Here is a 13,175-nt window from a genome sequence, read left to right as displayed (position 1 = left end):
CTGCACCCATCACCAAAGTAAAGATACTGAAGAGTTCATTACCATCAGCATACCTCACATCCCTTTATAACCACACATGCCTCCTTCCCTTTACAGTTCCTAACCTCTGGCAATCACAAATCTATTCTACATTTCTGTAACTTTGTCATTTTAAGAATGTTATGTAAGTGTAATCATAAAATGTGTAATCTTTTTTTTTTTTTTTTACTCAATATAAATTCCCCTGAGATTCATCCAAGTTGTTGGGTAATATTCCACGGTATAGTTGTACCACAATTCGTTTATCTATTTCCCTGGTGAAGGGTATCTGGATTGTGTCATTTGGGTTACTACAAATAAAGATGCTATGAACATTTGTGTATAGTTTTTCTGTGTGGACACTTAATAGAATTTTAGTCCATAATCTTTTTTAAAAGATTTTATTTATTTGAGAGAGAGAGACAGACTACAAGCAGAGAAAGAGGCGGAGGGAGAGGAGAAGCAGGCTCCCCAATGAGCAGGGAGCCTGACATGGGGCTTGATTCCAGGACCCTGGGATCATGACCTGAGCCGAAGGCAGACGCTTAACTGACTGAGCGACCCAGGCACCCCAGTCCATAATTTTCTAACAAACTTTTCCATTTTTATAAATTTTGCAACAAACACTGCTGTGAGAGTCAGATACCTGAGTTTTAGTTCTGGCACTGCTACTAAGAACTTTGTTACCTTGGGAAAAGACAATCCCCTTGGGTCTGTTACTACTTCTTTATAAGCAAGTATAGACCGTTAGATCAATGGCTCCCAAACTATAATCTTGGAACCTTTTTTTCAAAAGGAATTTAAGAAATCCATGATTTAAAACTGCTAAAAGAACATGTGCTTCATATACCTATGTTTTCCTCCCATTCCCTTTAACAATCCTACAGGGAAGAAGAGCTGGTGGGAAAGGGGTCTATGGAACTTCTAAGAGTCTACAACACACAGTCTGAAACCCACTAGCTTGAATGAGCTTTAAGGTCAGTTTCAGCTTTAATATATAATTTTATTTTTTTCCCCTAACTTATACATTAAGGAAACTATCTATAAGTACGAAAACAGTAACAGCTGGGGAAATGGCTAGCAGAGAAATTTCTACTTCAGAAACAGATCCATTTATTATTCAAGAGTTGTTAGTGAGCTACAATGTGCCAGCTATTCCTTAGTGCTGAGGGTACAGAGATAAAGATAGGAGAAGATAGAGATGGACAACCTGAGGATAATCCTGATATGTGAAGAGGCAAGTTCAGAAGGACATATGGAAAGACTGCTAACAGAATAGCAGGGGTAAATTGGAAGGGGAGGTGAATCATGAGAGACTATGGACTCTGAAAAACAATCTGAGGGGTTTGAAGTGGCGGGGGGTGGGAGGTTGGGGTACCAGGTGGTGGGTATTATGGAGGGCACAGATTGCATGAAGCACTGGGTATGGTGAAAAAATAATGAATACTGTTTTTCTGAAAATAAATAAATTAATTTAATAAAAAAAAGACAATAGCAGGGGATATCTAATTTTTTTCAAAGATTTTATTTGACAGAGAGAGATCACAAGTAGAGAGAGAGAGAGAGAGAGAGAGAGGAGGAAGCAGGCTCCCTGCCTAGCAGAGAGCCTGATGCGGGACTCAATCCCAGGACCCTGAGATCATGACCTGAGCTGAAAGCAGAGGCTTAACCCACTGAGCCACCCAGGCAGCCCAGGGGGATATCTAATTTAACATGAGAGAATGAAAGGCCTTAAATGCAGTTAAAGATTGAGAATTTATTCACTTGGCCCGCATTCCCCCAACATTTTACTGAAGAACTTTAATTTCTCTAGATACTCAGCAACAACCAAAAAATACTTCATGATCTAATGAATTTGTGGAATGTTATCTATAATATCCCTCTTGGAGACACAGAATAAAATACACTGCATACAAAAGGCTTAGAAATCTAAAGTAAAGAATCAGTATTTTTCTAAATATTTGCTGCTAGTACGTCTTTTTCAGAGAATACCTATTCACATCTTGTAGAATTAGGGTTCTACTGAACAAGTCTGGGAAAATACTGCCATATTAGGTAACAAGGATATAGCAGAGATCTTTCTTTTTTTTTTTAAGATTTTATTTATTTATTTGACAGAGTTCACAAGTAGGCAGAGAGGCAGGCAGAAAGAGAGAGGAGGAAGCAGGCTCTCTGCCGAGCAGAGAGCCCGATGTGGGGCTTGATCCCAGGGCCCTGAGATCATGACCTGAGCCAAAGTCAGAGGCTTTAACCCACTGAACCACCCAGGCTCCCCAGCAGAGGTCTTTCAATGGTGGACTAACATGACCAAACTTATTTTCAACAAGGTAACCCCAGAGGTTAGTATAGACTAATCTGGAGTAGGAAGTGGTAGTAGTTGTAGGCATTTTACTTCGGAGCTTCACTCAGTAGTGTAGGTAGGAGACTACCACGGTCTGAGAACTATAAGCAATGCAGTGTAAAGGAAAGCCTGGGACACTGAAAAACTTTTCAAGAGCAAATTTGGTTAATACCTGCAAGTACAAGAGAGGGGAAGAAATCAAGAATGATTTTCAGGTTTCTGGCTAGGGAAATAGGGTGCTTAGAAATGAGGCTAACTGGGGTGCCTGGGTGGCTCAGTCAGTAAAGCGTCTGCTTTTGGCTCAGGTCATGATCCCAGGGTCCTAGGATGGAGCCCTGCATCAGGCTCCCTGATTAGCGGGTAGCCTGCTTCTCCCTCTCCCACACCCGTGCTTGTGTTTCCTCTTTCGCTGTGTTTCTCTGTCAAATAAATAAATAATAAGTCTTTTTTTTTTTTAAAGATTTTATTTATTTATTTGACAGACAGAGAACACAAGTCAGCAGAGAGGCAGGCAGAGAGAGAGGAAGGGAAGCAGACTCCCTGCTGAGCAGAGAGCCCGATGCGGGGCTCGATCCCAGGACCCTGGGATCATGACCTGAGCTGAAGGCAGAGGCTTTAACCCACTGAGCCACCCAGGCGCCCTGCAATTTGCATTTTCTGATTTACATATTAGAATCAGTTTATCAAGTTTCACACAAAAAACTTCTTAAAATTTAAATTCCATCTGCATTAAGACTATAGTTATGCTGTATAATATGGTAGCCACTAGCAACAAACAACCACCAAGCACTTGAAATATGGTTAGCCCAAATTCTAAGGATAAAGTGCACCCTGGAAAAAATAAAATAAAATAAAATGCACATACAAATAAGTATGAAAAAAATGTATCATATCTCATGAATCATTTTCTATTGTTGATTACATGTTGAAATGACATCTTGGCTATACTGGGTTAAATAAAATATATTATAATCTATACTAAATTTTTTTACTTTTTAAATGTTGCTACTAAAAAAGTTAAAATTACACAGTAATTTTACATTACATTTCTATTGGAAAATGCTCATCTATACAAACCCACATCTTTACAATACTGTGTCTGTCATAATGTGAATATGGTACAACCTTACAGAACAATCCTTTAAATTTTTATTTTTTTCCTTTATTTATTTATTTGACAGAGATCACAAGCAGGCAGAAAGGCAGGAAGAGAGAGAAGGAGGAAGCAGGCTCCCCGCCAAGCAGAGAGCCTGATGCGGGGCTCAATCCCAGGACCCTAGGATCATGACTGAGCTGAAGGCAGAGGCTTTAACCCACTGAGCCACCCAGGCACCCATTAAATTTTCTTTAAATAAAATTTCCTAGTTTTCTGCATAGAGATTTTACATAACTTTTTGCTAGATTTATCCCTAATTATTTGAGTTTTTTATACTACTGCAAATATTATCTTTTTAAAAAATTTCATTTTCTGTTGCTACTATGTAGATATAAAAATAGATTTTATTTATTCACCTCTGATCCAACAACTTTGCTAAACTCTTATTAATTCCAAGAATGTATATGAAGATTTGGATTTTCTACGGACACAGTCATGTTGTATAAATAAGAACAATCTTATTTCTTCTTTTTGAACCTTAAATCTTATTTCTTTTCCTGGCCTTATTATACTTGATAGTATCTCTAGGACAACATGAAGAGAAGTGGAATAATTGATGTCCTTGTCATATGCCAAATTTTAAAGGTGAAGCTTTCACTGTGTTAACATTAACATGAAGATTATATGAGTACTCCTTTGGAGATGTAACCCAGAGCCCTGGATCCCTGTGTTTCTGCTTGGGGCAGGGGCCTGGTCTCTGGCTGTACTTGGTGGAGGGCATGAATAAGGGCCAAAAGCTCCAACATTTGTGTGCCCAGAATTGAAAAAAAGGAACATGAGTACTCTAAATCTACGGGGCTTGTTCATATTTGAAACACATTAACATTAACGCCATAATATCAATGAATAAAATTTCACATTTCAGTTTGAAGCATTTATTTCTAAATCTCATCAAAACATATTCACTAGGGAGTACTTAAGGAGTACTTACTTAAGAATCATAGTCATTGTTTCTTTTCGATCTTTTCCTTGGAAAGGTAGTGTACCAGTGAGCATTTCAAACTACAAAAAGGCAACAACATCAGGGGTATTAGTCAAGAAGTATAAAATCGCAAGGCCAGAAAATAAAAAAGCATCATCTTACTTCAAACTAAATCTTATAAAATTGCTATATAATAAAACAAGTGATTTATACTTCCACCATATTACTGAACTCAAAAAACACCCCAATCCTTACCATTAACACACCAAAAGACCACCAGTCCGCACTTTGAGTGTGACCTCGACGATTAACTACTTCAGGAGCCATGTATTCCACAGTTCCACAGAAAGAATAGGCCTTCTTTTCATGGTCAATAGACTCTTTACTTAGGCCAAAATCTGCCAAAATAAATATATAATTCATAACTATCCTACAATAATTTCCACACTTAAAGCTTTGAGTTCCAATATTTACATTTATTAAAAATTCTAATCCAAGTTTTCAAGGCAATTTGTTACTCAATATTTGAACCACAATCAACTTTAAAAGAAATTATATAGAGTAGAAGAGAATATTTTAATAAAATGAGGATTTTTACCTGTTAACTTGATGTGACCTTCTTCATCAAGAAGTATGCTGAAAGAAAACAAATTCAGAAAATCTTTCAAACCACTAGATACTTATAGAACCTAGAACTGAAACTACTGTGTTAAGCACCAGATCACATTTCTTCTAAAATATTGTTTTAGACTGTGATAAGGGAAAGGTAAAAAAGGAGAAAAATTTTTTTGGACACACATACATAACAAAACCCAAAGGCAAATCCTTATAAACATGTATTAAGGGCATTTGAAAACAATAACGAAAAGAACTAAAACTTATATTCTTTCTAATTTCTAGTTGCTCTTTGTAATGCTTTTCTGCAGAGGTGGCCTAACTAAAATCCTTAGTGCTTGCACAATAGACAGAGGGTCCACATATTTCGGTCAACTGCATTAAAGTTGTCATTTTCTTGGTCATTTTTTAGGTATTTGACTCAATCATTCTTTCCTAGTTTCTCTATCCAATCCTCTTTTTCTTTTCTTTTCTTTTCTTTTTTTTCTTTCTTTTAAGAGTCAGGGAGCGGAAGGAGAGAGAATCTTAAGCAGGCTTGATGCTAGACACAGAGCTTGATCTCAGAATCCGGAGATCATGATCTGAGCCCAAATCAAGAGTTGGACACTTAACCAACTGAGCCAGCCAGGCGCCCCCTAACCAATCTGTGTAAGTTCTCCAGTGTTTTCTTTCTTTCTCAGTAAACTCTGAGCTTCTAGGTTTGACCTTATTCATCTTGTTGCTCAGCACCTGGTAGAGTAAAGACAAATAAGAAACATATGTTGAATGCATGGGACCAGTCTACAAAAGGCCAATACGGCATTCCAAATAGTTTGGGCTTCTTCCCAAGGGCACTGAAGATCATATAAAGTTTATATGCATGAAATGTAGAGATAATCAGATCTGCATTTTCATAAAACAGTTCAGAGGGGAAAATAAAGGGTATTTAGTGAGCTCTTAAATATGGATCATGAAGAACAAATGGAGAAGACACTAGGTTTCTGGCTTTAGGAGATACTTGAGTGGAGAATAATGTCATTAATTAACAAGCTATAGGAAGGGATAAGTACTAGGCTGCAGGCCAATAATTCTATTTCTGGATAGGCATTTTAGTATATTGACTTGAAATGCCAAGTAATAAACTGTTTCACTTACATTCAAAGCCATTCTATAACATAGATATTTCTTTACTTTTAATTCTAACTTAAAAAATGTGAAAGCCAGGGTGCCTGGGTGGTTCAGTGGTTTAAGGCCTCTGCCATCAGCTCGAGTCATGATCCTGGGTTCCTGGGATCGAGCCCTGCATCTGGCTCTCTGCTCAGCGGGGAGCCTGCTTCCTCCTCTCTCTCTGCCTGCCTCTCTGCCTACTTGTGATCTCTCTCTGTCAAATAAATAAATAAAATCTTTAAAAAAAAACCATGAAAGCCAAATTTTGCTATAATAAAATTTTACTGTGTCAAAAATACTACCAACCTTTCTATGTCATCAATTCAAATAGGATTACAATAAAGTTTACCACTGAGGATAATTCAGTAGGGACTTATTTTTCATGTCTTCATAAGGGACTTATAAAAAAAAATACAAGCCTAATTATGCTCAATTACAAAGCAGACTAACCATTTCCAGAATATAAAGTGAATTATTAGGTATGCTGGAGATTATCCTCCCTCTGTCTAATAAATACATGAAAGACAATTCTAAAAACAAAGCTTCAAATCACTCTTGGTAATTTTGGGGAAAAAAAAAGAGAGAGAACATAGCTAAGCTAACAGAACATTACTTATGCCTTCTATAGCAAATGCATTTTTTTAAGATAACCATGCCCACCCTTTACCTTTGAAAGAAAAAGCCAACTGTATTACTTTCAATAGGCAAAGTTCCTTTCCAACTACTAATAATCATTTTCAACCATATTTATTATAACAGAGTTCTGGTTTAAAAGAATGTGGCAAACCCCTTACAGTGCATAAAACAACTGGTCTAAAAACTGAAATTTCTTCCAAGTTCTATATGATGGTATATAGTTGGATTATTTAACAACTAAATGTTACTTCAACTAATAGTGTCATCTAGGCATCTCTGTGAAAGATCTCACTTCTTACTTACATTTGATCTTATTTGAATCTTAAGAAAGCCCCATGCTGTATACATAATTTTATGACCAATGTTAATCCAATGGTTTACAATAAATACATTCAACTAAATGATATAAAACACTAACACATATTTTATTATGTTTAATCATATGTTTATAGTAATTTTTTTCTTCTAAAGACCATATGCTTGAACATTTATTCTCACTAGGAATTATATTTTATGTCTTTATAGTTTGAAATCAGGAAAATGATGAGAAAAAACAAAACTTAGTAATTGTCTGGGGAATAACAATGGATGCATACAAAACTTATCCAAAACCAAAATGTATGAAAAATGAAAGTAAAATGTGAAAGTATAATAATTTCTAAATGATCATGTAAACAGGATCCTAAAGGATCATTTCCTATTATAATATATAATTTAAATTTTGCATGTAACATTTTAATGTAAGTAATATCCAAATTCTTTTTTTTAAAGATTTTTTGAGAGAGACAGAGAGAATGTGAGTGTGAGTTGGGGGTGGGGGGCAGTGGGAGAAGGAGAGAATCTTAAGCAGGCTCCACGTCTAGCACAGAGCCTGATAAAGGGCTCCATGTCACAACCCTGAGATCATAACCTGAGCTGAAATCGAGTTGGACACTTAACTGACTGAGCCACCCAGGCGCCCCAAATACTTGCTTCTTGATACTTGCTACTACAAAAACAATGGGAAATTTGCTCAACTCACACTAAGAATTTGAAATGATGAGGAGAAGAAAATTTTTAGGGGCTCAGGTCATGATCTTGAGGTTGTGGGACTGAGCCCCACATCAGGCTCCACACCTGGTGTGGAGCCTGTTTAAGATTCTCTCTCTCCCTCTCCCTCCGCCCCCTGCTCATGCATGCTCTCTTTCTCTCTCCCCACCTCCCCGTGAAAATTCAATAAACGGTATTTGAAGAAAAGCATTAACTCTATGCTATCCTTCATACCAAAAAATTTCCAGATGGGAGTTAAAAGTTAAAAAAGAAACCATAAAATGAGAATGTAAGTATCTGATTATGGGATTGGAAAAGGCTTCCTAAGACTAAAAGTCATGCAAGAGATAACAAAAGTCTGGTAGATCTAAGAAAAAAATACTTGTGTAGGTAAAAATAGAATAAGTTAAAATTAAAATACAAACTAAAAAGACTATTTGTAATAAATGTCAAATGGTTAAATTCTTAATTCTAAAGGTATCTTATTTAAAACAACAGGAAAAAAATATTCCAAGATAAATGAAGGCCATGAACAGAAAATCACACAAAAATACAAACTGTCAATAAACATATGCACATGGATTTCAACCTCATTAAAAATAAAAAAACGCAGGGGCGCTTGGCTGGCTCAGTTGTTAAGCGTCTGCCTTCGGCTCAGGTCACAATCCCAGGGTTCTGGAATCGAGCCCCACATCTGGCTCCCTGCTGGACAGGGAGTCTGCTTCCTCTCCCTTGTGCTTGTGCTCCCTCTCTTGTTGTATATCTCTCTGTCCAATGAATAAATAAAATCTTAAAAAAAGGGCACCTGGGTGGCTCAGTGGGTTAAAGCCTCTGCCTTTGGCTCAGGTCATGGTCCCAGGGACCTGGGATCGAGCCCCACATCGGGCTCTCTGCTCAGTGGGGAGCCTGCTTCCTCCTCTCTCTCTGCCTGCCTCTCTGCCTACTTGTGATCTCTGTCTGTCAAATAAATAAATAAAATCTTTAAAAAAAATCTTAAAAAAATGCAAATGAAAACATAACATATTATGATTGGCAGATTTTTAGAAGTATAAGATTACACAGTGTTATCAGAAATGTGAAGCACAGGTATTCTAATATAATTCTTGTGGTAGTTCTACAAATATTTTTTATTACCTCTTAGATAATTTTATTACATTGTATTCAACTTAGTAGCATAATTCCTTACTTTTCTGGTTTTAAGTCTCTATAGATTATTCCCAGGCTATGTAGATGGTCTAAAGCAAGTGCAAGTTCGGCCAAGTAGAATTTGACATCTTCTTCTGTGAACATCACCTAAAATAAAATAATATTTTTTTGTCTTATTTTCTGTGTCTGTAGCTTTTATTTAAAATTCCTAGAGTTTAAATATTTAAAAATTTATAAACACACTAATCACATGTAGTTTTATCCACTTTACTAATGAAAGGAAATTTGCAAAAATCCCTGACTGATCAAATCAGTCAACTAATCACTTTCTAAATGCTAAATGTGCACTGTGGGGGAAATAATTTTACATTTTATCAAGTAACATCTATATTCAGATTGTGCCATTGTTGCCCTACCACAGTAACATCTTAGAAATGAAAACTGATCTTTTAAATGCATGCTGAATTTCCAGTATTAATTGTTTAAGGATACCTTGATATTTATTGCTTCTGAAAACTGGAACTAAAAGATGCAGGACAAAAGACAAAGACATTTTATCAATTTAAACTCCCACTTTCAGAATAATTTCAAAAGGTAGGAAAAGAATTCTTTTGGGCTCTAATTAAGACTCTTGTGCCACTAGAGAAAACACAATAAACATAATATTGAAATATAAAAAAGTTTTAGTTAAAACAGGATGCATATAGATAGATTAAAAATAGAGATTAATTACGTACCTCTTTGGATAAGCGTGTAAACAAATCTCCTCCCCTGAGAAAATCCAAAATAAGATACAACTTCCCTTCAGTTTGAAAAGCTGAATGAAGAAATGAGAATTTCTGTTTAATCCACCAGTTTATTTTTTTGGCTTACATTAGGTCAACTCATTCACAAATTATTATTATTGAATAATGAATATTATATTATTTTGAGCAAATTAATGATTATATCATAGATCTAAATTTATTTTTTATGAGAAGATAACCACTGATTTCTCTCAGTGTCCATGTGGAAATGTTAAAGGCAGAGTTTTTTATTATGGAACCATTAGAACATTTGTTGCATTTTCTTCAGGCCACAGTCTCCCAGGAATACAGTAGTTCTAAAACATGTGATCAATCAGGATGCCCAGGTGGCTCAGTGGGTTAAGCCACTACCTTTGGCTCAGGGTCCTGGGATCCCATCAGGCTCTCTGCTCAGCAGGGAGCCTGATTCCCCCTCCCTTCTGCCTGCTTCTGCCTACTTATGATCTCTCTCTGTCAAATAATAAAATCTTTTTTAAAAATGTGATCAATAAGAAAAATTCCCAACATGGTTACTTAACGATGAAACAAAATACAAGAACCGTATCACTTAAGTGCAGGAAAAATGTGGGTTTAAGTACACAAGGCTTTAATTACACGAAGAACCACCACAACTTTACCCAGTGAGAGAAAGCATATACACCTTCGGGGAAAAGAAAGGTGATAAAAGCTTCAGGATGTTGACATTAGGGATCTTTCTCACTTTTAAGAAAAGTTGAGCTAACACATATGGACTATAAACTGCTGGTACACTGTTACTAATTATATAATATAATACAAATATATAAATATATAATAAATCCTTATTATAATAAAGAACAATGATTATTATTACCTATTCCTGTGGCTATTACTCAGAAACATAAGTATAAATGCAATAAAGGCTTCTAAAGTTTAAGAAGTAATGGTTTAATTTCCATGATTTTATTTATCTGTTAAACACATATATACTAATATTTATGTACATTACTCATGTACATAATATTTATGCAAATATTTATGTACATTAATATATCTTAGGGAGTGGAGGATCAGGTGGAGGGAGGAAGTTCCAAGTGGTTTTGAACTTACCATAATGTAACTTGACAATAAAAGGATGATTAACTTCTACCAAGATATCACGCTCCATTTTTGTCCGAACACGATCTCGAACTACAAAATATTGTACATATGGCTGTATTACAATAGCTTTCAGAGACAATCTTTAAAACAAAATCTCTATGGTACCTATTTTAAATTAAATTATGCTAAAGTGTGAATTCATATTTTCATACATACCAATAAAACCATTTATATGTACAAATAAAACTATGAGTCTCAAAATTTTTAATGTATTTTTTGCTAAATTATATAGCTAGACAAAATTGTTCATGTTTATAAATAAAATCTGTGCTTTACATGTAAAAATACATACAGAGAACATATCAGAATTTTAATCAGATATTGGCTTTAACAGAAAATTTATAAGTATTTTAATCAAAGTTATAAAAAATGACCAAAAAAGAGTAACTTTTTAAAAAATGAAGCATCCCAATGAAATACTAAAACACACAAGAAAATGGAATAGGTTTTACTAACCCCTACCAATCCTATCAACTCAATTTAACAAGCATTCATTAAGCAACTATAAAATGTGACAGAAATGGTGAATGATGGGTATACCCAAAAAGGTCTATTTTTGGGGAAGGAGGAGAGAAAGGGGAGAAGAAATAATGTGGTGCATCTGAAAGAGCAAAGGCTTTTTGGGGTTAAATCAGATTCAGATCTGTGTAATCTTAAGCAAGTTACCTACTCAAACTCTTTGAGCCTCCATTGCCTCTCATTTATGAGTAGAGAGAACACCACTGTACCTGTGTAGGCTGTGTGACCATTTGAGATAAGGTCTGTACATCCCAGAGCCTGGTATATAGGAGATAGTTAATTAAATGGTAGCTATAGCACCATGAATATGATAAAGGGATAAAATGACTTATTACTAGCAATTAAGTAGTACAGAAAGAAATTCAGGGAAGGAAAAGATGAGTAGGAAAGCATGAAGGAAGAGGTGGAGTTAGGCACTTTTGGAGTGGAATTTAGATGGATGGGAAGGTCAGACCTAAAGAAGAGAAGTCCAGGTATGGAGTGCCAGAGCAAGCAAGGACATGGAGGCATGCATAAGGAAGAGAAAGGAACCAAATTGTATGGAAATTGGGGAGGTTAAACTGGAAAGACCCAGATTCTTGACAATCTGGAATGGCAGATAAATTTATGTTTCATCTTACAGGTAAAGCTCTTTTTTACCAATCAATGATTCCCTGAGCAAATTCTATGTAACCGGTACCGTGAGACACAAATACAAACAAAATATTCTTCAGGAAGTTCATAATCTGATGGGAATGACAGACAACTAACTAAATAGAATACATTCTGGTAAGTATTCTGTGTTGGTAGCTCAATAGATTTAAGAAGTGAACATGATTATTCATTAAAATTTTATTATTTTTTTCTGTTGCATAATAAGGATAAATCATAAATGACTTGCATTCTTCAGGCCAGGACTGAATGGTTATGTCAAAGATTAAGCAGAAAGAACCAGGAAAAGAGTAGGGGGAGGAGTGTAGGGACAGAGAAAAAGATGAACTGGTATTCTCTTCAATATAAAGTGACCAGATATTTAAAAACAGAAATAAGACCCCTGGAAAAAAAGAAACAAAGAATCTAAAACAAAATCCTATGTTTCCGATTCTACCAATTTTCCATTTTCAATTGGGAGATTTCAGTGCCAGCGACTAAAAATAGGCAAACCAGATATAGAAATCATTTTGCTATTGAGATCTACAAAGCTCTTTTAAATGACTTGTCCAGCAACAAGTATATCAAATTCAGTATCACTCTCTAATTTCATTATCTTATCCTATCACAACAACTGGTGTCTTCTATCCAATAGACCGTTTCTATTATTTATATAAATGAGGTTCATCACCTAGGTCTGCTGATAACTCTGTTCCAGTCTAGCCCACATTTGTGCTTTTATACTGCTACCCATATGATCTTGGATTCAGTTTCTATTACCTTAAAGCTGAATTCCAAATTTCTATCTTTCGATAATTATACAAGGATTACAAAGTTTATCACTTAAAACACACCTCTCTGCTCAGTGAGCAGCAAAAATACCATCAGTATATTTACTGCATATCCCTCATCTATTATTCTATCACAATGAAAAGAACAATTATTTGGGAGTCAGGAACTACAGGTTTCAGTGGCCCTGCTAGTAACTAGATGAATTACCTGCTCAAATTCTTACACTGCTCAGGGACTTCCTGCTTCCTTCTCTATAAAATGAGAGGCTAGAAAAAGATGATTTTTTCCCATTATGATTAT

At 35.6% G+C, this 13,175-nt stretch overlaps 1 protein-coding gene across 7 annotated transcripts in view; it reads right to left on the bottom strand.

The window, feature by feature from the left end:
* The window catches only part of RPS6KA3 (ribosomal protein S6 kinase A3), a 113,806-nt gene that overhangs the window by 29,749 nt on the left and 70,882 nt on the right, over positions 1 to 13,175 (bottom strand). For all 7 annotated transcript variants that reach the window (XM_082718340.1, XM_082718336.1, XM_082718342.1 and 4 more), the window contains 6 exons: positions 10,884 to 10,964; positions 9,747 to 9,826; positions 9,050 to 9,156; positions 5,036 to 5,073; positions 4,693 to 4,835; positions 4,447 to 4,517 (listed from right to left, as the gene is read on the bottom strand). In XM_082718340.1, coding sequence (XP_082574466.1) covers positions 4,447 to 4,517; positions 4,693 to 4,835; positions 5,036 to 5,073; positions 9,050 to 9,156; positions 9,747 to 9,826; positions 10,884 to 10,964 — 520 coding nt within the window. The remainder of the gene's footprint in view (positions 1 to 4,446; positions 4,518 to 4,692; positions 4,836 to 5,035; positions 5,074 to 9,049; positions 9,157 to 9,746; positions 9,827 to 10,883; positions 10,965 to 13,175) is intronic.

Source organism: Mustela nivalis (genome assembly GCF_964662115.1).
Source record: "Mustela nivalis genome assembly, chromosome: X".
NCBI lineage: Eukaryota > Metazoa > Chordata > Mammalia > Carnivora > Mustelidae > Mustela > Mustela nivalis.
The sequence above is the reverse complement of the archived record's forward strand: the minus strand, read 5'-3'. Positions and strand labels throughout refer to the sequence as shown.